Below are 25,142 nucleotides of genomic sequence, written 5' to 3'. Positions count from 1 at the left end.
ACTGCCTCCTATCGGAACTTCATGAAACTGTAGGGGCTGTAGCGGGAATATTCCACGATGTCACACGACAAATTCTGCATTTTTTCAACAGAAACTGGCCGAGAAAAAAAAAGTGCTGCATTGAACCCCACAAGTATTTCTGGACCATAGTGTTAAGAGTGTGTGATCGATCCCTGCAACGAATGTGACGCACCGACAGAAATATGGGGTGGCGCGCCAACCCAGTCTCCACTCTCTCTAACATTAAAGGCGGCTTATAAGGTAATGACCTCATCTAGTCTCAGTCTTTCAGCAAGAAGATTCTTGAGATTCTTACTCCCTGTTTAAATAAAAAATAGATGTTTCACTAACTAAACGTTTGATTAACACAGCAATAGATTCGTTGACATTTCTTATTTAATGAAGTTCATCTCGTATTGTAACCTTCTCATCTCATCACACAAAAGTGCATTTCTGGGTTTGAAAGTAACACTTTACACGCTTTAACCATACTTTGTGGGTTGCTCCAATAATTTTAGGCGTATACGTAGGAAATTTTGAGTTGTATTGTAGTAGGAAAAATGATGGACAACATGCAAGATTACATAAGAAGGGAACGTCAAACTTATCAAATAAAAACTTGTAAATTCAATGAGAAAGCCGAGAGTTTGTAAGAGGAGGCGGGCCAGCGCCGTGGCGCCGCCGCCTCCATCGCACGTGCTGCGTCGACCAGTCGAGTTCCATTGTACGTGCCTCACTGTACGTGCTGATTTATCCAGTCGATGTAGGAGGCGACGCGCGTGAAGACGGCGGGGAAGTTGGGCCGGGCGCAGCCCAGCGAGAACGACGTCAGCCCCACCAGCACGCCGTCCACGAAGAGCGGGCCGCCCGAGTCGCCCTGCGCGCAACCGGCCGTTACTTTCTGTAACCTACCTAACGCATCTGACTATGTGACGCACAGTATCCTCATAGATAAACTCAGGTTGTATGTTACTGATGTTATAGGTTCAAATGGCTCTGAGCACTATGCGACTTAACTTGTGAGGTCATCAGTCGCCTAGAACTTAGAACTAATTAAACCTAACTAACCTAAGGACATCACACACATCCATGCCCGAGGCAGGATTCGAACCTGCGACCGTAGCGGTCACGCGGTTCCAGACTGCAGCGCCTAGAACCGCACGGCCACACCGGCCGGCTATAGGTAACCAAAGTGTAAAGTCATGTCTAATCTAAAGAATACAGAAAATCTATACAGGGTGTTACAAAAAGGTACGGCCAAACTTTCAGGAAACATTCCTCACACACAAATAAAGAAAAGATGTTATGTGGACATGTGTCCGGAAACGCTTAATTTCCATGTTAGATCTCATTTTAGTTTCGTCAGTATGAACTGTACTTCCTCGATTCACCGCCAGTTGGCCCAATTGAAGGAAGGTAATGTTGGCTTCGGTGCTTGTGTTGACATGCGACTCATTGCTCTACAGTACTAGCATCAAGCACATCAGTACGTAGCATCAATAGGACAGTGTTCATCACGAACGTGGTTTTGCAGTCAGTGCAATGTTTACAAATACGGAGTTGGCAGATGCCCACTTGATGTATGGATGAGCACGGGGCAATAGCCGTGGCGCGCTACGTTTGTATCGAGACACATTTCCAGAACGTAGGTGTCCCGACAGGAAGACGTTCGAAGCAATTGATCGGCGTCTTAGGGAGCACGGAACATTCCAGCCTATGACTCGCGACTGGGGAAGACCTAGAACGACGAAGACACCTGCAATGGACGAGGCAATTCTTCGTGCAGTTGACGATAACCCTAATGTCAGCGTCAGAGAAGTTGCTGCTGTACAAGGTAACGTTGACCACGTCACAGTATGGGGAGTGCTACGGGAGAACCAGTTGTTTCCGTACCATGTACAACGTGTGCAGGCACTATCAGCAGCTGATTGGCCTCCACGGGTACACTTCTGCAAATGGTTCATCCAACAACGTGTCAATCCTCATTTCAGTGCAAATGTTCTCTTTACGGATGAGGCTTCATTCCAACGTGATCAAATTGTAAATTTTCACAATCAACATGTGTGGGCTGACGAGAATCCGCAAGCAATTGTGCAATCACGTCATCAACACAGATTTTCTGTGAACGTTTATGCAGGCATTGTTGGTGATGTCTTGATTGGACCCCATGTTCTTCCACCTACGCTGAATGGAGCACGTTATCATGATTTCATATGGGATACTCTACCTGTGCTGCTAGAACATGTGCCTTTACAAGTACGACACAACATGTGGTTCATGCACGATGGAGCTCCTGCACATTTCAGTCGAAGTGTTCGTATGCTTCTCAACAACAGATTCGGTGACCGATGGATTGGTAGAGGCGGACCAATTCCGTGGCCTCCACGCTCTCCTGACCTCAACCCTCTTGACTTTCATTTATGGGGGCATTTGAAAGCTCTTGTCTACGCAACCCCGGTACCAAATGTAGAGACTCTTCGTGCTCGTATTGTGGACGGCTGTGATACAATACGCCATTCTCCAGGGCTGCATCAGCGCATCAGGGATTCCACGCGACGGAGGGTGGATGCATGTATCCTCGCTAACGGAGGTCATTTTGAACATTTCCTGTAACAAAGTGTTTGAAGTAACGCTGGTACGTTCTGTTGCTGTGTGTTTCCATTCCATGATTAATGTGATTTGAAGAGAAGTAATAAAATGAGCTCTAACATGGAAAGTAAGCGTTTCTGGACACATGTCGACAGAACATATTTTCTTTCTTTGTGTGAGGAATGTTTCCTGAAAGGTTGGCCGTAACTTTTTGTAACACCCTATATATATATATATATATATAACAGAAAGTCGTGTTAGTTACACTATTTATAACTCAAGAACGGCTGGACCGATTTGGCTGAAAAGTGGTGGAGAGGTAGCTTAGAACCAGGAGACGGACATAGGATACTTTTTATCCCGTTCGACCGCTATAAAACGTGGTATAATAAAAACGCATCCGGCATGGAACAACAAAACGCAAATGTCAGCTAAACGTCACTATAAAACATGGTATAACAAAAATCTGACATGGAATAACAGCAGTTGCTTCTTCTGGAATAGTAGCCACATTGTTAGAAGCGGCTCATTCAGCATTAATATTGCCGTTATATCTTCAAGCTATTGAAGAACCAACATTTAATATTACAAAAAACTCAGCAATGGCTCAAAGTTTTATCAGCATCCAAGATCATCAGCTGGGACGAATGCACAATGGTGCATAAACGTGCATTAGAGGCACTTAACCGAACATTGCAAAATCTACGCAATGACTCGAGATGTTTAGGAGGAGCAATGATTTTACTGTATGGCGATTTCCAAGAGCAACGGCTGCAGACGAAATAAATGCTCGCCTCAAATCATGGAATCTATGGCGCTATGTGAAGAAACTTCAGCTGACAACAAACATGAGAGTTGAATTGCTTAATAATACATCTGCTGAAGATTTCTCTGAGCAATTGCTGACTATCGGTAGTGGTCGAGTACCTTTCGAGGAATCGAGCAGATTGACTTAATTTCCTCATAATTTCTGTAAGTTCGTCTCATCGAAAGACGAACTTTTCAAAAAAGTATTCCCAAACATCATTGCTAACTACGAAAGTAATGAATGGTTGAGTGACCGAGCAATTTTAGCGGCTAAGAATAAAGATATAGATGACCTAAACTACATAATTCAGAATGATATCATTGGTAAAATGCATTCATTCAAATCCATTGACTGTGTAACAAATGAAGATGAAGCCACCAACTATCCAATTGAATTTTTAAACTCCTTGGATGTGCCTCGCTTACCACCGCACAATTTACGCCTAAAAGTTGGCTCCGTAGAAATCATGCTTCGAAACATAAACCACCCAAAACTATGCAAAGGTAAGCGTTTGGTGGTAAGTAAATTGATGAACAATGTTATTTACGCGACGATACTCAAAGGAAAATTCGAAGGTGAGGAAGTTCTCATTCCGAGGATCCCGATGATCCCAACCGATATGCCGTTTGAGTTTAAAATACTTCAGTTTCCGATCTGTCTTGCATTCGACATGACCATTAACAAATCACAAGGCCAATCCTTGAAAGTTTGTGGTTTAAATCTGGAATATCCATGTTTTTCACATGGTCAATTATATGTGGCATGTTCACGGGTCGGAAGACCATCTGCGTTGTTTGTTCTTGCGCCTGATAATAAAACAAAAAATGTCGTGTATGACAAGGTACTTAACTGAAGAGTGGAAGCTATGCACCAAGAAACAAAAAGAATAAAGAATCATTAAAATACTTAATTTCTTTATTTGTATTTCCTAATTAAAAATTGAACTTAACATCCAAAATCTGATTATTTATTGGTTTTAAGGCGGAACAGAGTTCGCCGGGTCAGCTAGTTATATATAATAGTTCGGCCAATGGAAGCGTGGGACGCTCCTCTATCTTTGGCCAGATCACTAGTGGAGTTCCAGAAAACTCAAAATTAGGTCAAATATTGTTTCACATATACGCTCTAAGACAGTAAACGACACACCAGGAAGGAATTATCCGAATGGGACGGAAACTGATAGAGAAAAACAAATTATTTACAATGTCAAAAAAATTGAATGATTTACTGAAGAGAAAGAGCTTCACAGACTGAGGAAGTGCATAACGCATTGGTCCACCTCTTGTACGTATGCAAATAGTTATTCGGCTTGGCATTGAATCAGAGAGTTGTTGGGTGTCCTGACGAGTATCGTGTCAAATTCTGTCCAATTGGAGCGTTACATCGTCGAAACCATAAGGTGGTTGGAGGACCCTGCCCATAATGCCCCAGACGTTCTCAAATGGGAGAGACCTGGCGATTTCGCTGGCCAAGGTAGGGTCTGGCAAGCAAGCGGACAAGCACTAACAGCTCTCGCCGTGTGCAGGTGGGCATTACGTTGCTGAAACGTAAGCCCAATATGGTTTGCCATGAATGCCAGCAAAATGGGAGGTGTAATGTCGTCGATATACTACTGTGCTGTAAGGGTGCCGCAGACTACTACCAAAGAGGTCCTGCTATGAAAAGAAAAGCCACCCCAGACAATAATTCCGGGATGTTATGCCGTATGGCGCGCGACAGTCAGGTTGGTATGCCACCGTTAAACTGGGCATCTGAGACACATCCTCGCTGGTCGTCGGTGCTCGATTCGAAACGAGAATCACCACTGAAGACAATTTTACTTCCTTCAATGAGATGACAAGCCGAAGACGTGTCTGTAAAGGCTCCAAACAGCGGTGGGATACCAAATTGACTGTCGCCCGCCATAGGGCCTGACAACCGGGAGTGATGTTCTGGGGTGCCATTCTTTCCACATCAGGACCCCTTTGGTTGTCATCCGCGGCACTGTTACAGCACAGCAGTACTTCCATGATATTCTACGCCCCGTTTTATTGCTCTTCACGGCAAGTCATCCTGAGATTACATTTCAGCAATGTAATGCCCGTCCGCACATGGCGAGAGCTGTTAGTGCTCCTCTTCGGCATGCCAAACCCTACCTTGGCCAGCAATGGTGTCAGATCGCTTCTCAATTGAGGGCGTTTGGAGCATTATGGGAAGGTCCTTCCAAAAATCTCGTGGTTTTGACAACCTAATGTGCCAAATGGACAGAATTTGACATGATATCCATCAGGAGCACGTCTACAGGCGGACCAATGCGTTATTGACTTGCTCAATTTGTGCGGCTCTTTCTCTTGAATCAGTTATCCAATTTTTCTGAAACTGTAATCACTTGTTTGTCTTTTACACACGTACACTCATGCTCATAAATTAAGGATACTGCTGATATGATGGAACAACGCTCTGGTGGGCTGTTTGTGGGTTTAAATCACTTCGGGGTATGACCATGCGGTGCATTTGACCTGCAGTCGCCGCACGGTGGTGCTGGCAGCAGTCCACATACGCAGAGGTGTGTTGGTGGTACATGTGAGAGTACGGTGCAGCGGGTAAGAGTGAAGACGTTTTCAGACGTTCTAATGGTGGCTGTGTGTTGAAAATGGCTCAAAGAACACATATTGAAGATGTTATGAGCGGTAAAATACTAGGGTGACTGGAGGCTGGTCAAACACAGCAGGTCGTAGCACAGGCCCTCTGTGTGCTACGAAGTGTGCTCTGAAGATTATGGCAACGATTCCTGTAGACAGGAACCGTATCCAGGCTCTACAGTACGTAACGTCCACAGTGTACAACACCACAAGAAGACCGATGTCTCACCATCAGTGCCGGCCGGTGTGGCCGTGCGGTTCTAGGCGCTTCAGTCTGGAACCGCGTGACCACAACGGTCGCAGGCTCGAATCCTGCCTCGGGCATGGATGTGTAAGATGTCCATTGTTAGTTAGGTTTAAGTAGTTCTAAGTTATAGGGGACTGATGACCACAGATGTTAAGTCCCATAGTACTCAGAGCCATAAGAACCACTTTTTCTCCATCTGTGCCTGCAGACGGCCACAGCGTACTGCAGGTAGCCTTGCTCGGGATCTTACCGCGGCCACTAGAACAGTTGTCTCCAGACACACAGTCTACAGACGACTGGACAGACATGGTTTATTCGTCCAGAGACCTGCAAGGTGCATTCCACTTAACAATGGTCACAGGAGAGACTGTAAAGCTAGGTGTCAATAACACGGTACATGGTCATCGGAACAGTGGTCGCAGGTTATGTTCTCGGACGAGTCAGGTATAGTTGAACAGTGATCCTCGCCGGGTTTTCAACTGGCATGGACCAGGAACCAAATACCAACCCCTTAATGTCCTTGAAAGGGACCTGTATGGAGGTCTTGGTTTGATGGTGTGGGGTGGGATTATGATTGGTGCACGTACACCCCTGCATGTCTTTGACAGAGGAACTGTAACAGGTCAGGTGTATCTGGAAATCATTTTGCACCAGTATGTCCGCCTTTTCAGGGGTGCAGTGGATCCCACCTTCCTCCTGATGGATGATAACGCATGGCCCCACCGAGTTGCCATCGTGGAGGAGTACCTTGAAACAGAAGATATCAGGCGAATGGAGTGGCCTGCCTGTTCTCCAGACCTAAATCCCATCGAGCACGTCTGGAATGCTCTCGGTCGACGTATCGCTGCACGCCTCCAAACCCCTACGACACTTCAGGAGCTCCGACGGGCACTGGTGCAAGAATGGGAGGCTATTCCCCAGCTGCTCGACCACCTGATCCAGAATATGCCAACCCAATGTGATGCCTGTGTGCGTGTGCATAGTGATCATATCCCATACTGATGTCGGGTAAATGCGCAGGAAACAGTGGCGTTTTGTAGCACATGTGTTTTGGGACGGTTTTCTCAACTTAATACCAATACCGTGGACTTACAAATCTGTGTTGTGTGTGTTCCTTATGTGCGTGTGCTGTTAGCCCCAGTTTTTTGTAGTGGCACGTTGTGTGGCACCACATTCTGCAATTATCCTCAGTTTATGAGCATGAGTGTGCATCACATCTACCGATATCCGTCCCTGTCGGATAATACCTTCCCGATGGGTCGTTTTTTATTTTTGTCATAGAATGTATGTAAAAAATCTTCAGTCTAATCTCCAACAAGCAGATTTAGTTCTTTTTTAGTGTGACGTTATAGTTGTAATCAATGCAAACATACATACAGTCACAGAAGAAATGGTAAACGATGTTCTTCACAGCATTATTTAGTGCTTTGCTGCAAATAATCTCACTCACAATTTAAAAAAAAATGACGTAACATATTCAGTTCTGCTTATCTAGGGATGCTACACCAATTATTAGCCTAACGCATGGCGAGGTAATAATGACTAGGGTTGAAACTTCAAAATTTTTATTTGTGCATACTGCTGAGAATTTAAACTGAAAAAACCACTCATTGAAACTCCTAAAACAACTTAGTTCGGTAACATCTACACTTCGGATCACTGCCAATCTTGGAGAGAAACAAATCACAAAATTGACACATTTTGTGTGTTTTCATTCAGTAACGTCATACGGAATAATGTTCTGGGATAACTGGTCTTTTGGAAAGAAATTTCATTGCTGAAAACCATGGTGTAAGAATAGCTCACCCACGATCATATTATAGATCTGTTTTTAAGGAGTTAGTTTTTTTTAATACTGCTTCACGGTATATTTATTTTATCATGAAATTTGTTATAAATAATCCACAACTGTTCAAAAGGAAGAATGACGTACACAATTACAATAGCAGAATAAAATATGACATTCATTACTCCACATTAAATTTGTCTTTAGTACAAAATGGGGTGCACAATGCTGCAACAAAAAATTTTGATCATTTACTCATTGATATAAAATGTCTGATGAACAGCATAGTTCAATTTGAAACAAACTGAAAAAGTCTAATTTACAACTCCTACTCCTTAGAACTTTTTGTAAGCTGTAAAGCACGCTGAATAGGGATTACTAACTCACGTCTGTATTAAAGGATTTTGTACATGGTTAGCATGTACCCATATTTTCAAATGAATGTGTAATGTGAATGTAAAATTACTCGTTCCATATCATTACTATTACTCGCACAAATGATCCATGAAACAACAAACTAACAATCAACACTCTCTTACCTAGAGCTGACAAACAAGTGGCTGTAGTTGCAGCCCGCTGCGGAGAAAATCAGTGGGTGTCTTCACTCCAGAATGCTAGATGACTTACTTCTCCTCTTTGACTGCCGATTCAACTGTTTTCCATCCAGGGCACTCACTGTGCATTATTTAACAGGACACGGCGCATATCAAGTGTGTATGTACAGATTCAACAGGAAAGACAATGACGTTTGTCAGTGTGACCACATGGGAACATCTCAACTCACCAGTCTAAACAGTAACGCCTTTCTAAACAAAACAACCACTATACGAACATTTGAGAAGTCACAGGTGGTGGACGACAATGGACAACGTCGCAGACGTCATTTCCTTGACATGAAATGTGCCAAGATGCATACGGAACTTATACCTTCCCTCCCTCCCTCCCACTCCCATCCCTTTTCAGCCTCCCTCCCCTCCCCCTTCCCCCAACCTTTGCATACCCAGAACAGCATGACTCTGAGTGACGGCGTTCTATCGAGTGCAACTGTTGTTTATACAACAAATGTGAATGCAAATACTGTGTCAATAAATATGCGTGTGTTGCCAACATTACAGCGTCACATCAAGCAGAACTCGCTGTATCAAATCAGCCCCACACCGACGTGATGTCCAGATAATCGCAAGCCGTAACGGTGAGAAGCAAATGTGCGTTGGATGGAAGTGAATCACACATCTAGTGCGATACTGCGCCGCAAGAAGTCTCGATGCCTTTCCGAGTTAGTTTTCCATCACCCAAAAGCTAGAAGGTCACAGAAAAGGTAGGAAGATAACGTACTCTCACGACATTGAAAGCGTTAATTTCCCTAAAGTTGTGGTATTCATTCTGACCCTTCTGCCTTTAGGCGCCTTAATCAGAACCATGTTTAACATGAACCCTACTCGTAAATTTTATGTTTGTGTAAAACCCCTTCCTCCTTTTAAATTTTCATTTTTTTAAAATTTTTGGTCTCCCTGTCAACTGATATTACTAAAATGCGTAATATTTTAAGCATAACTTAATTGTTATTATTAACTTATTAGCTAAAACACAAATTTATTGTCAGTCACGTCATGTTAAGTGTTACAGTAATCCTGTAAACACGAACTGTTACATAAACATGCACAGTAGGTCTAAAGACAGCAATAAATAAATAAAAGCTATTATATAAATATGTACAGAAGGTGTACAGGCAGCTATAAGTAAATAAATACAACTATTTCACAAATGTTTAGATGCTTGTCTACAGAAAAATTTGCCAGATAATAATGAAATTATTTACGACGAGAGCCTTGTGATAATAACACCGTTGAGTACTTTACGACCTGTGCAGGACGTAGCCAAACAAGTAGCAAAATTACGAACAGTGGCCGTAGGAGCTCCTGTTTTGCTATAGGAAAAGCAACAGATGCAGGAGACCGTCGTTCACTTGGTTAACAACTAAAGAATCCGAATAATACACATCTAACTGTACGAGTGACATACATAGGAGTGCAGTGACTCTCGTCTCAACCCTTTACATAACGAAAAAACGTTAATATGCCCATTGTTCTTTCTTTTAAACGTTTCCTCGAACTTCTTGCCCACTGATAGCTCACCATTATCCGAAGAAAGGTGACTGATGCTTACTTATGCGAAAAAAATAATCTTTTTCCAACATCTCTACTAGAACCTTGGCAATTACTCTGCGAATGGGCTACAGGCGTCACTGATTGTGTTCTACTGATGTTTTATCTCCCACTGGTGTCTCTGATTCGTAGAGTACGCTGGAAGACTATTATTCCGAATTAATGCTTTCTGTGAAGACTCATTGAGTTATGGTGTGACCCACATATTTCTTTGACTATGCTTATGATACGTATCCGCCAGAATGCTCGTGTATTAGTAATATAATAGCGTGAGTACACTTGCGAGCAACATGCTCGCGCGTATCCCACGAGCCGCTCGGGCAAAGACACGTGGGGCGCCTCACGTGACAAGTCTGTGTGGCACACCGTTCACTAGAGTGTAGCATGAGCGCTAAACAGTGACGTTCGTACTCACCCTGAGGGCCCGTTTGTACTTGCCGGAAAAACCGACATTAGGTGGGTCGTGAACAACGGGCAGAACATCCAGGCGCTCGCGAGTGGCTCACGAGACGCTCAGCTCACAAGTACACTCATGCTCATAAATTAAGCGTAACTGCAGAATGTGGTGCCACACAACGTGGCACTACAGAAAACTGGCGCTAATGGCGTAGGCGGATAGGGACCACACACGACACGGGTTGGCTCAAATGGCTCTGAGCACTATGGGACTCAACTGCTGTGGTCATAAGTCCCCTAGAACTTAGAACTACTTAAACCTAACTAACCTAAGGACATCACACACATCCATGCCCGAGGCAGGATTCGAACCTGCGACCGTAGCAGTCGCACGGTTCCGGACTGCGCGCCTAGAACCGCGAGACCACCGCGGCCGGCCACGACACGGGTCTGTAAGTCCACGGTATTGGTGATAAGTTGAGAAAACCGTCCCGAAACACATGTGCTACAAAACGCCAGTGTTTCCTGCGCATGTACCCCGACATCAATATGGGATATGATCACCATGCACACGTACACAAGCCGCAAAAAGGGTTGGCATACTCTGGATCAGGTGGTCGAACAGCTGCTGGGGTATAGCCTCCCATTCTTGCCCCAGTGCCCGTCGGAGCTCCTAAAGTGTCGTAGAGGTTTGGAGACGTGCAGCGATACGTCGACCGAGAGCATCCCAGACATGCTCGATGGGGTTTAGGTCTGGAGAACAGGCAGACCACTCCATTCGCCGGATATCTTCTGTTTCGAGGTACTCGTCCACTATGGCAGCTTGGTGTGGCCGTGCGTTATCATCCATCAGGAGGAAGGTGGGACCCACTGCACCCCTGAAAAGGCGGAAATAATGGTGCAAAATGACGTCCTCATGCAACTGACCATTTACAGTTCCTCTGTCGAAGACATGCAAGGGTGTACGTGCACCAATCATAATCCCACCCCACACCATCAAATCACGACCTCCATACAGGTCCCTTTCAAGGACATTAAGGGATTGGTATCTGGATCCTGGTTCACGGCAGATGAAAACCCGGCGAGAATCACTGTTCATATTATTCCTGGACTCGTCCGTGAACATAACATGGGACCACTGTTCCAATGACCATGTACTGCGTTCTTGACACCAGGCTTTACGGGCTCTCCTGCGACCAGGGTTCAGTGGAATGCACCTTGCAGATCTCCAGGCGAATACACCATCTCTGTTCAGTCGTCTGTAGACTGTGTGTCTGGAGACAACTGTTCCAGTGGCTGCGGTAAGGTCCCGAGCAAGGCTACCTGCAGTACTCCGTGGCCGTCTGCGGGTACTGATTGTGAGCTATCGGTCTTCTTGTGGTGTTGTACACTGTGGACGTCCCGTACTGTAGCGCCTAGATACATTTCCTGTCTGCTGGAGTCGTTGCCATAATCTTGAGATAACATTTTATGGCACACGGAGGTCCCGTGGTAAGACCTGCTGTGTTTGACGAGCCTCCAGTCGCCCTAGTATTATATCCCTCATAACGTCATCAATTTCTTTGAGCCATTTCCAACACATAGTCACCATTACCAAGTGTGAAAACGTCTGCACACTTACTCGCTTCACCGTACTCTGACATGCACCAACACACCTCTTCGTATGTGGACCGCTGCCAGCGCCACCGTGCGACGACCGCGAGTCAAAATGCACCGCCTGGTCATACCCCGAGGTGATTTAAACTCACAAACCGCCCACCAGAGCGTTGTTTCACCATGTATCAGCATTATCCTTGATTTATGAGCATGAGTGTACTTTCAGATTTTTTCATACGGAGGATCCGGGTACGATTACTTGTCCGCCGGAGATGTAATACGCTCTGGGACTAGGTGTAGTGTCGAACTAATATTTCAACATCATCGACGTGCAAGTCACCAAAGTGGCGTGAAATAAAGACTTGCACTAGGCGGTCGAACAATGCGGCCAATAACGGCATACGGTCGTTTGATGCAGAGATGTGACGGAGTAGCTGACCTGGCAGGCGCCGATGCCACCTTGCAGCACGCCGGCGCACAGGTTGGTGTCGTGCACTTGCTCGCCCACGCTCTTGTAGGCGCACTGGCACTCCAACTGGTTAACGATGCGGAGCTCCGCCTTCTGCAGGCGCTCCGACGGCTGCGTGTCCGTCTCCTGCGAACAAATATGTAAGAGCAGCGTTTAACATTCATCTTTACCATCATCTAGCTCTCTACTTCGTTATCTACACTACTGGCCACTAAAATTGCTACACCACGAAGATGATGTGCTACAGACACGAAATTTATCCGACAGGAAGAAGATGCTGTGATATGCAAAATATTAGCTTCTCAGAGCATTCATACAAGGTTGGCGCCGGTGGCGACACCTACAACGTGCTGACATGAGGAACGTCTCCAATCAATTTCTCATACACAGACAGCAGTTGACCGGCGTGCCTGGCGAAACGTTGTTGTGATGCCTCGTGTAAGGAGGAGAAATGCCCACCATCATGTTTCCGACTTTGATAAAGGTCGGATTGTAGCCTATCGCGATTTCGGTATATCGTATCGCGACATTGCTGCTCGCGTTGGTCGAGATGCAATGACTGTTAGCAGAATATGGAATCGGTGGGTTCAGGAGGGTAATACGGAACGCCGTGCAGGATTCCAACGGCCTCGTATCACTAGCAGTCGATATGACAGGCATCTTATCCGCATGGCTGTAACGGATCGTGCAGCCACGTCTCGATCTCTGAGTCAACAGATGGGGACGTTCGCAAGACAACCATCTGCACGAACAGTTCGACGACGTTTGCAGCAGCATGGACTATCAGCTTGGAGACCATGGCGGCGGTTGCACTTGACGCTGCATAACAGACAGGAAGGCCTCCGATGGTGTACTCAACGACGAACCTGGGTGCACGAATGGCAAAACGTCATTTTTTCGGATGAATCCAGGTTCTGTTTACAGCATCATGATGGTCGCATCCGGGTTTGGCGACATCGCGGTGAACGCACATTGAAAGCGTGTATTCGTCATCGCCATACTGGTGTATCACCCGGCGTGATGGTATGAGGTGCCATTGGTTACACGTCTCGGTCACCTCTTGTTCGCATTGACGGCACTTTGAACAGTGGACGTTACATTTCAGATGTGTTACGACCCGTGGCTCTACCCTTCATTCGATCCCTGCGAAACCCTACATTTGAACAGGATAATGTACGACCGTATGTTGCAGGTCCTGTACGGGCCTTTCTGGATACAGAAAATGTACGACTGCTGCCCTGGCCAGCACAATCTCCAGATCTCTCACCAATTGAAAACGCCTGGTGAATGGTGGCCGAGCAACTGGCTCGTCTCAGTACGCCAGTCACTACTCTTGATGAACTGTGGTTTCGTGTTGAAGCTGCATGGGCAGCTGTACCTGTACGCGCTTTCCAAGCACTGTTTGACTCAATGCCCAGGCGTATCAAGGCCGTTATTACGCCAGATGAGGTTGTTCTGGGTACTTATTTCTCAGGATCTATGCACCCAAATTGCGTGAAAATGTAATCACATGTCAGTTCTAGTATAATATATTTGTCCAATGAGTACCCGTTTATTATCTTCATTTCTTCTTGGTGTAGCATTTTTAATGGCCAGTATTGTACATAAACCTAAAATCTACATCTACATCTACTTTAAATCTACATCCAAATCATATCTATATCAACATAGAATCTACATGTATGTCTACCCCTAAGGCTACATTAAATGTAGATTTATATTCCACAAGCCAGTTCAAATTGCCTGGCCCATGGTAGTTACAGGGCCACTACCATTTTCCATACGTCCGTGAATGGTACGTAGTAAGAACAACTGTCGGTAAACCTCAGTATCAACTCCAATTTCACCTATTTCCTCACCGTGGTCTTTTACGAGGCGTATGTGGGAGGAATTAAGACACTGTCTAATTAAAAGTTTTCAGAAACCCCTATGTAATTGATTACTAGGTGTCACGAGAGGCAGACCCGCCTGTGTAAAAGGAGGGAAAGGTGGGGGAGGGGGGGGGGGAGATTGCGATGTCAGCAGCAGCGAAGCAGGACCAGCAGAATGGGTCGATCAGGAGAGCTCAGTGACTTCGCAGTTGGGCTACTCGTTGGATATCACCTTAATGACAAGTATTTCAGGGACATTTTAACCCTTCTAAAGCCACCCAAACCGTTCTGTTGGTGATATACTAGTGATGTGGAAACGCGAAGGAAACATCACAGTTAGAGCAAGACCAGGTAGACATCATCTACTGACACACGGGGAGGCTGACTGTTGAAAAGTAGCATCAAATCAGTGAAATGAATCACTCGTGAGTTGCACAGTGTCACCAACAGTCCAATCTAGCACAATAACTGTGCGTAGGGTGCTGAGTAGAATGAATACAATGGTCGAGTATTCCTGTTGTCAATGTTAAGCGATGCTTGAGACGGAGTAAAGAGCTACGCTGCTGGACACAGGATCACTGGAAGCGAATGATTTGGAGTGACGAGTCACTGTGTAACCTGCGACAGTCCGATCGAAGGGTTCGCGTCTGGCGAGTTACCTGTAGAACGTCACCTACTGTCATGTGTAATATCAACAATGAAGCGAGAAGGAGATTCTGTTACGGTATGGGGATGTTTTCCGTGATTAGGTTGCAGTTCGCTTATTGCGCTTTGGAAAATCCTAAATGCGGAAGGATATGAACACATTTTATAGTATCATGTTCTGTGTACAGTAGAAGAAAAGTTTGCAGGCGATGGAATCTTGTAATAGCATGAAAACACACCCTGTCATAAAGCAGCATCTGCGAAGGAATCGTTTTTGGAGAATGTTGTTTGTTGTCTTCAGTCCGAAGACCAGTTTGATGCAGCTGTCTGTGCCACTCTATCCTGTGCTAGCCCCTTCATTTCCAGGTAATTACTCCACCTACATCCTTTGAATCTGCTTACTGCATCATCTCTTGGTCTCTCCCCCCCCCCGCTCCACTAAATTGGTGATCCCTTGATGTCTCAAAATTTATATTATCAACCGATCTCTTCTTTTAGTCAGGCTGTGCTACAAATTTCTTTTCTCCGCAATCCTATTCAGTACCTCCTCTATAGGTATCTCGTCTACCCATCTAATCTTCAGCATTCTTCTGTAGCACCACATTTCAAAAGCTTCTATTCTCTTCTTGTCTAAACTGTTTATCGTCCATGTTTCACTGCCATACAGGGCTACACTCCATACAGATACTTTCAGAGAAGACGTCCTGACACTCAAATCTGTTCTCGATTTTACACTTTTCTTGCCATCTTCAGCCTATATTTTATATGCTCTCTACTTCGACCGTCATCAGTTATTTTACTGCAAAAATAGCAAAACTCATGACCTACTTTAAGTCTCTCATTTCCTAATCTAATTCCCTCAGCACCATCTGATCTAATTCGACTACATTCCATTACCCTCGTTTTGCATTTGTTGATGTTCATCTCCTATCTTGCTTTCAAGACGCCGTCTATTCAGTTCAACTGCTCTTCCAAATACTTTGCTGTCTCTGACAGAATTAAAATCTCATCGACAAACATTAAAGTTTTTATTTTTTCTCCCTGGACTTTAATTCCTTTTCCATAATTTTCTTTTGATTCCTTTACTGCTTGCTCCGTATACAGGTTGAATAACACTGAGGATAGACTACAACCCTGTCTCACTCCCTTCTCAACAACTGTTTCCCTTTCATGCCCCTCGATTCTTCGATTCTTATAACTGCCATCTGGTTTTTGTACAAATTGTAAAAGCTTTTCGCTCCCTGTATTTTACCCTTGCCTCCTTTAGAATTTGAGAGACAATGTTTCAGTCACCATTGTCACAAGCTTTCTCTAAGTCTACAAATTCTGTAAACGTAGATTTGCCTTTCCTTAATCATTCCTGTATGAGAAGTCGTAGAGTCAGTATTGCTCGTGTGTTCCTACACTTCTCCGGAATCCAAACTGATCTTCTGTAATATCGGTTTCTACCAGTTTTTCCATTCTTATGTACAGAATTCGTGTCAGCATTTTGCAACCGTCGGATATTAAACTGATAGTTCGGTAATTTTCACATCTGTCGCTTTCTTCGAAATTGGAATCATTCTGTTCTTCTTGAAATCTGCAGAATAACAGACTAGTCTGCCAGAGTCCCGACCTGAACCCAATGGATCATCTTTGTGAAGAGTTAGAACGTCGACTTTACTGCACAGCACAGCCAACCTTTCTACCTTGTCTGGTTAGAATGAGCTGCCAGTTCTCCACAGACATCAGACCTGAACTGAAAGTGTCAAATGGTTCAAATGGCTCTGAGCACTATGCAACTTAACTTCTGAGGTCATCAGTCGCCTAGAACTAAGAACTACGGTCGCAGGTTCAAATCCTGCCTCGGGCATGGATGTGTGTGATGTCCTTAGGTTAGTTAGGCTTAAGTAGTTCTAAGTCCTAGGTGACTGATGACCTCAGAAGTTAAGTCCCATAGTGCTCAGAGCCATTTTTTTAAAGTGTCCCCTGCAGTGGTCAATCCGTCATAAAGGGGAAGAGCCTACACAAAAGTTGGTCAGATAGTGCGTGTTGTCCGACTGCTTTTGGAACGCACGTCACGATGCAAAACACTTCTTTTGTAGCCCTCAGGAGCTCAGCAATCATTTGTTGGGTATGGGCTTGGCGACTACGGGGTTCATGAGCTGAGGACCGGTAAGCCCTGCCAGTCTTCTGTCACCATAAGCTGTCGGCATGCTTCAGTGACCACCGTGCGGTGCAGCGGAGGAACGCTTTATCTCACAGGAAACGGGGATCTTGGCCTGGCAGCCCGGATCGCGAGGATGTTATAAACGTCTGTAAGGAACCCTCTAGTTCCAAGGTGTGCAGCGCGCCGATGAGATGCATGGATGTTGAGCTGCAACAGTCATTAGCGGGCAACCTCTGGAAATCCTGCCGCACCTCAGTTGTACGGGGTGTTTAAAAAGTCTCTCCGCAGTGCCGTAAGATTGTTAGCCGAGCGTGCCGTGTGCCGCAGTGAATGTACCGAAATGAAACTCAGTGAAATACAAGTTATTAATTTACTGAATATTCATTTTTACTTACAAATTTTCATATTAAATGTTGAAAGTGTCCCTCCTGTTGTTTAATATACAATTCAATTCGTCTAATCATGTTTCCAAACACAAGCTGTAACATTTCTTCCATTTCTTCTAAAACAGAAGCAGTGAAAGTGGATATTGCAGTTTTCAGTTCATCGATGGATTTTGGACGGTTTTTATAGACAGTTGCTTTCGCTGCACCCCAGAAGAAAAAGACAGGTGGTGTTAGGTCAGGCGATCGTGGAGGTCAAAGTTCCTGTGAAATTATGTGATCACCAAAAACATCAGCAAGCAGTGACATTGAAACCCGAGCTGTATGCGTGGTTGCACCACCTTGTTGAAAATAACCGTTCAGTACTTCACACAACACAAGTTCTCCTATGAATGGGTATACAATATCACTGCTGAATCGTTTTGCGTTTAGTGTTTCGTTGAAAAATATGGGACCCACAATACGACGTCTAGAAATTGCAATCCAAACTCCTATTTTCACAGAATGAAGTGGTTTTTCATGAATACACAATGGATTTGCAGTACTCCACATACGAGAACTTTGCGAGTTCATGTACCCGGATAAATGAAACCACGCCTCATCCATGAAAAACGTTTCATTAAGAATATCCCTTCTATTTTGTTGAACGAAATTTTTGAACCGTTGATAATAATGCAGTCTCTTGCCATGATCGGTATTTTTCAGTTCTTGCACGACTGCCACTTTGTATGGGAAAAGTTTCAATTTTTTCTTACAGCTGTGTGTGCCGTTTCGACACTAACATCGATTTCCTGGACGAGTTTTCTTATTGACTTGTTCGGACTCATGGACAAAAAATGGTTCAAATGGCTCTGAGCACTATGGGACTTAACATCTGTGGTCATCAGTCCCCTAGAACTTATAACTACTTAAACCTAACTAACCTAAGGACATCACACACATCCATGCCCCAGGCAGGATTCGAACCTGCGACCGTAGCAGTCGCGCGGTTCCGGACTGAGCGCCTAGAACCGCTAGACCACCGCGGCGGGCGGACTCATGGACATTTTATCGAAAATATTGAGTAGTTTATCCTCAGAGTAAACGCTAGGACGACCACTTCTCGGTGCATCTGTCACTGAATCCGTACTTCAAAATTTGTTAATCAAATCTCGCACAGTATCGCGAGGTGAGAGTGTTGTTTCTGGGAAAACTGAATTAAATATTTGACGAGCTGAAACTGTGTATTTACCGCCAGCTTTGAACTCTTGTTCGACTAAAAACACACGTTCTTCAATGGTTAGCAGTTAACAGTGACAAAAACGAAACAAACGAACAAAGTAACTAAACTTAAACGTTCATGTCAACACGTAACGACACACACCAACGATACTACTGACGTTTCACGTCAGCACGTAACGACACACACCAACGATACTACTGACGTTGGCTGAGATAAACGAAATAGTGGAATGTTGGGAGAGTCCGCTTGAAGGGAAGTAACCCAGGCAGGCGAACAATCATACGGCACGCGCGGCTAACAGTCATACGGCACCGCGGAGAGACTTTTTGAACACCCCTATAAGGCTTACCTAGACATGCAGGGCTCTGCTTGTGGGCCCGTGATGGAACCCTCGAAATTACCTCCTCCTCCTCCTAGAGAAAGGCTGGGCCGCTAGTAGGTACTAACACCCAAATAAATAAGAGGGCGCGTGAAGCCAGTCCGTCTGTCTCAGAAGTTAATTCTAAAAGATTTGGATCTAGTAACAGAACACATGGTGATAGTCAGAACGTGTTTTTAATAATAAAAAGGAAAGAGGCCACCTTCAGGAAAGTTTCGCCTTTCTGTATTCAAAACGGTTAGAAGTCATTGCTGGCAGTTTAAAATCAGTTAAGCGATCGTGTAATGGGACACTGTTGGCAGAAACATCTAGTTCCCAACACGTTAAGAACCTCCATAAAGCTCAGTGCCTTGGGGAATATGTCATCGAAACTGAGGTGCGCACCACCTCGAATTGCAGCAAAGATTTTGTGACGTGCAGGGACCTGGTGGATATTCCCAAGGAGGAAATAAAAGACGAATGGACTCCAGAAAGTATAATCGACGTGCAAAATATCATGATGGATGGGGATCCTGTAATGTCCGAATCCTTTATATTGACTGTTAATAGCACGAAACTTCGTGAGCATGTTAAGGCAGGTTTCGTTCACATAAGCGTGCTGCCTTATGTCCCCAACCCAAGGCACTGTTTCAAATGCCAGACATTTGGACAAATTACTCTTCGGAGTCACGAAGAAGCCATTTGTGGCAAATGTGTCAAGACCGCCCAAACAGGAGTCTCTTGTTCATCTCCATTGAAGTGTGTGAATTGTTCCGGAGCTCACCCTATCTGGAGTATGAGCGTATCTGCAAGAAAGGGAGATACAAGAGTTTAAGGCTATGAAGCGAATCCCGTATAGTGAGGCCAAAAACATGTATAAAGCTACGCTGTACCCAACGTTCGCTGCCTCCTTTGCATTGGTTTTTAAAGAGCTAGTGCAGAAAACCAACGCTACTACACAAACGGATGTTTCCAGAGTCAGCACTAGTACCTTCGTTTGTCAATGCACTTGTGCTGCTGCAGCCATTTCGACACCTATACCTCCCCCCAGAACTTCAGAAAAGGTCATGGTCGCCGCCTTTGCGGAGCTCCCTGCCCTGAGACGCCGCCCAGCGTTGCCACAACCATAGTCGCAGTTACAGTTCTGAAGACTACACAGATCAAAAAATCGCAAGCAAAGTGTTCACCGCTGCTGGAATCGGGAAATAAACAGTCAAGCGGTCTCGACATCATCCTCTCTGATGTCTGTCTCGATTCTTCTTTAGAGGCGATGGACCTTGATGTCGGACTGAGGCAATCGTCTCGCCCCAAAACAGAGCCTCCACCTATTATGGGCTACCTTCCCATGAAGAAAGTCAGGCTGAAAATGCTATCCCCACTATAGATGGCTCCTATCCTGCAGTGGAACATTAATGGGTTCTGGACACATGTGGAGGTAGTGAAACTGCTACCACAGGGACGCCCCTGTGCTTGTGTTTGCAGGAAATGCATTTTAAAGCGTTTGATGTTGTATGTTCTGTCCCACGGAAAACTTGACTGGGGAAAGGATCAAGGGCGGGATTTCTTTCTTTGTCACCATTCCTCAGCTAAACCCCACTAGCTACTGTCCTGCAAGCGGTTGCACATGCAGTTCACGTATTCCAGAGGCTCACAGCTCGTTCGCTATTTTTATAAAACAACCCCCCTGACCGTTTCTCCTAGTGGGAGACTTCAATGCCCATCATATATTGTGGGGTTCGACTTCTGCTTGTCCTCAGGGTCGCAGTTTGGAGAGCCTCATAGCGTCTCACGAGCTGTGCATTCTCAACAAAGACACTCCCACTCATTTCTGTCCTGCTACTGAGTCATTCAGTGCCACTGACCTCTGTTTCTGCTCTCCAGCCCTCACGGACTCTGTTCAATGGAAAATAATTGACGACCTTCATTCCAGTGACCACTTCCCACTCCGCATTCATCTCCTGGATGGGCTACTGCCCGCACAGAAGCCAGCACAGTGGATGGTCATCGGGACACTGTTCAGTCAGCTACATGTTTCGGAACCCCACGACAGTGCCCAGCAATAGTTAGACGACACCACACGAGTGATCCATCATGCCTCTGACTTATCCATCCCAAAGTCCTCAGGTCACATAAGGAGGCAGCCTGTTCCTCGGTGGACTGGTGAGTGGCGCGTAGCAATCCGGGACAGACGAGCGGTTCTTCTACAGTTTAAGTGTCGCCCAACAGCAGAAAACCTCAAAGCCTTTCAGGTCGCGAGAGCCAAGGTTCAGTGCATAATTACGCAGGGCAAGAAAAGTTCATGGCAAGCGTTCCTGTAATCCATCAACCATTCCTCTTGTTTCGAAAAAGTATGGGAAGCCATCAGGAGGATTTCCGGTAAACAAAGCAGTTTACCAATAGCAGCACTTCTGCAACAGAGGTGTCTCCAAACAACGCCTGGAGACATTGTTCAGACGGTGGCAGAGCATTTTCCAGCGACTACTGCCGATGCAAGCCAGGATCCGACGTTTCGCCGCTACTGTGCAACTGCAGAAAACGGCAAGTTCAACTTCTGATCCCACAATTCTGCCTCTTACAATTACCCGTTCTCTATGTGGGAGCTGGAATCGCCACTGTCTGAGACGCGTGATACTCCACCTGGTCACTACCAACTCTGGTATTGCATGCTTCAACATTTGTCAGCAGCATCAAAGGAAATCCTCCTCGAATATTTTAATTTTGTATGGCAGACAGGCAACTTTCCCAACTCGTGGAGAGAGGCAATTCTGATACCACTCCTCAGACCAGGAAAGGAACACACAAGTCCCAGTAGTTACTGGAGCGTTGCCTTATCGGGATGTGTAGGAAAGTAATTTTAATTTGTAGTAAGGTCTTATGGGACCAAACTGCTGAGGTCATCGGTCTCTAAGCTTACAAATTACCTAATATAATTTAAACTAACTTAAGCTAAGGACAAGACACACAGCCATGCCATAGGGAGGACTCGAACCTCCGACGGAGGGGAGCCGCGCGAACCGTGACAAGACGGCCCAAGACCGCGCGGCGTGTAGGAAAGACCCTGTTAACAATCGTCTGGTCTGGTTGCTAGAGACCAAGCAACTCCTTAGCCGCTCTCAGTGTGGATTACAGGGATTTCTATTCACTATCGACAGCCTGATCCTCCAAGAGGCGGCTATTCAGCAGTCTTTCCTACATAGACATCACTGTCTTGGCATATTCTTCGATATCAGTAAGGCGTATGACACTACTTGGTGACACAATATACTCGTGCGACTCCATCAGTTTCGTGGCCACCTCCCCATTTTCTTGCGGTCCTTCCTGTCTGAGCACTTTTTTAGGTCTCGAGTTAGTGACGTGCTCTCGGATCATTTTGAGCAGAAGAATGGTGTTCCTCAGGACAGTGTTTTAAGTGTTACCCTCTTTGCCATAGCCATAAGCAACGTCTACGGTAAGCAGTCCTGTATTGTGCTCCTCGTTTGTGGATGGATTTACTGTTTTTTGTTCCTCCTCCAGTGTTGCAACAGTGAGCCGCCAGATGCAACTTACAGTGCAGACGTTAGACAAGTGGGCGGCAAAGATAGATTTTCAGTTTTCTTCAGATAAATGTGTGTGTTGATTTTAAACGTTCTCGTCGTATTTTAAATTTTCCTGATTTGCACATGAGGGACACCATAGGACATTTTAAAGACTCCAAACCAGTATCGCTACCGTACCTGAGAGACCTGAAAGCTAGAACCCAGAAAGCACTTAATATCGTCAAATGCCTTAGCCACGGGTCTTGAGGAGCAGACAGGGCGCGTCTGCTCCAGTTTTACAGGACTTTCGGGGGTTCACGGCTAGATTATGAATGCACAGTGTATGGGTCAGCGAAGCCTTCTTACTGAAGATTATTGACACTCTCCACCATGAGGTGATTAGGTTAGCCACATGTGCTTACAGGACCAGCCCCATATCCAGTCTCTGTGGTGAGGCTGGGGAACCGCCACTCACATCAGGCGGCAAGCACCTCAAGGTGCACCAGGCATGTAAGCGCCTCGCAGCTCCGACTTCACTCACATACCATACTGTTGTTCGTCTACCTCTTGAATATCTTTTCTCCAATCGTCCACAAGCAACAATGCCGTTTGGAATCCGGGTACAGCTTGTACTGGAGTGACTTGTTGTGGAGCACATACAACATGAAATCCAGTGTTTTATCCTCCTGCCAGCATGTAGTAATTTTAGACTTATTGCAGTACAGGATAGATTGCAACAATGGTTCAAATGGCTCTAAGCACTATGGGACTTAACATCTGAGGTCATCAGTCCCCTAGACTTAGAACTACTTAAACCTAACTAACCTAAGGCCATCACACACATTCATGCCCGAGGCAGGATTCGAACCTGCGACCGTAGCAGCAGTGCGGCTCCGGACTGAAGCGCCTAGAACCTCTCGGCCACAGAGGCCGGCAGAGATTGCACTACCGCGTCTGTTCTTAATGCATTATTTATGATATTTTAAGAGAGCACCACAACTCTACAGCTGTCTTAACGAATTTGTCGAAACGGGCACTCCGTTGATTGCTCTGTTGCTTTATAAATACCTGATCGTATCCTCGAGATCCGACACTTTACTATCTTCGACGTGGAATTATATGCGATCTTGCGGGCTCTGGAGCATATAAGATGTGCTTTAGGTGCTAAATTCTCTGAGTGCCCTTTACTCTCCACAACGCTTCTACCCAGCAGATAAAGTAGTCCAGAATATCCAGAACACCTTCCTCCAACTACAATGGCTGTCGAAGAAGATGTCTTTTTCCCAGGTACCTGGGCCCTGGGAATTGCGGAAACGAAAGGGCAGATGTAGCAGCCAAGGAAGCGTGTCGTGATGCTCAGGTTACTTCAGTGTGCCATCCGCGTCGATGGGAGGTTGAGTGGCTGGAAGTGACAGGTAATAAACTGCGTCTAGTAAAGCCCACTACGCGGCCGTGGCGAACCTCCCTTCAACCACGAAGACGGGATGAGGACCTCCTTACTCATCTCCGCACAGGCCACAGTCCTGTGGCGCATGGCTTCTTGCTCCGTGTAACGCCGGAAATGCATATCCTCCTATTTCCATCTATTTTACTATAAAGCTTTTTCCTTATTTTGTTACCTGAAGATATGACATTTCTGTGTCTTTATATACTGTAATTGTTTTATATATGCATTTATGTCGATGTATAATTGGTTTGTTTTGTAAATATTATTTGTATTTTTACGCTGGGTCTGGCCTAGGGAAAACTATGCTATCGAATGATTACATCGATAGGTCGTGTGGAGAACCAAAGTGTTTAGGATCTTTGGTAGTGTTAACTCTGCCGCATGGAGCGCGGGCAGAGAGAGTCTGGCTGGAGTAGGGCGGTGGAGCAGGTGTGTTGTGTGACGCTCCCGCGAGTTGCCGCGCTTTCGGAGTTTGGCAACATGTAATTGCGCTCGACTTGCTCTGATAGTTTCTGACATGGTGTCGTGGACGAGAAGCATTAGCTGGCGCACATCAAGAGCCCGTTTCGCCTGGTGACCTTGTCGAGAAGAAGGCGCGCCAACACCCAGCTTCTGCGACAGCTACGGCCGACAATGAGTGATTGTCGCCACCTCCTCGACCGACGACTTCAAACCTTCAATCAACCAACAAGGAAGACTGGAAGCATGTAAAGTTTTAGAACTGTATGGCAGACCTCAGCTTTTTAAAATTGTCTTATTTGCCTCGCAAAATTGCAGCAACTTAGCATGAACCTTTGTTGCTCATTGTCCCAATTGCATTACCAAGCAGGGTCCCTTCCTTTTCCGGAATGAACCCGAGTGTCGTTGAAATTCAT

General features: G+C 45.5%; 1 protein-coding gene across 1 annotated transcript in view; it reads right to left on the bottom strand.

The window, feature by feature from the left end:
• Positions 1 to 733: 733 nt before the first annotated feature.
• Positions 734 to 25,142, bottom strand: part of LOC126252580 (trypsin-3-like) — a 185,516-nt gene continuing 161,107 nt past the window's right edge. Inside the window, exons 5-6 of the mRNA XM_049953481.1 lie at positions 12,648 to 12,803; positions 734 to 877 (exon numbers count right to left, since the gene is read on the bottom strand). Of these exons, the coding sequence (XP_049809438.1) occupies positions 734 to 877; positions 12,648 to 12,803 (300 nt within the window). The remainder of the gene's footprint in view (positions 878 to 12,647; positions 12,804 to 25,142) is intronic.

Source organism: Schistocerca nitens, chromosome 4 (assembly GCF_023898315.1).
Source record: "Schistocerca nitens isolate TAMUIC-IGC-003100 chromosome 4, iqSchNite1.1, whole genome shotgun sequence".
In the NCBI taxonomy this organism is placed as follows: Eukaryota; Metazoa; Arthropoda; class Insecta; order Orthoptera; family Acrididae; genus Schistocerca; species Schistocerca nitens.
The sequence above is the reverse complement of the archived record's forward strand: the minus strand, read 5'-3'. Positions and strand labels throughout refer to the sequence as shown.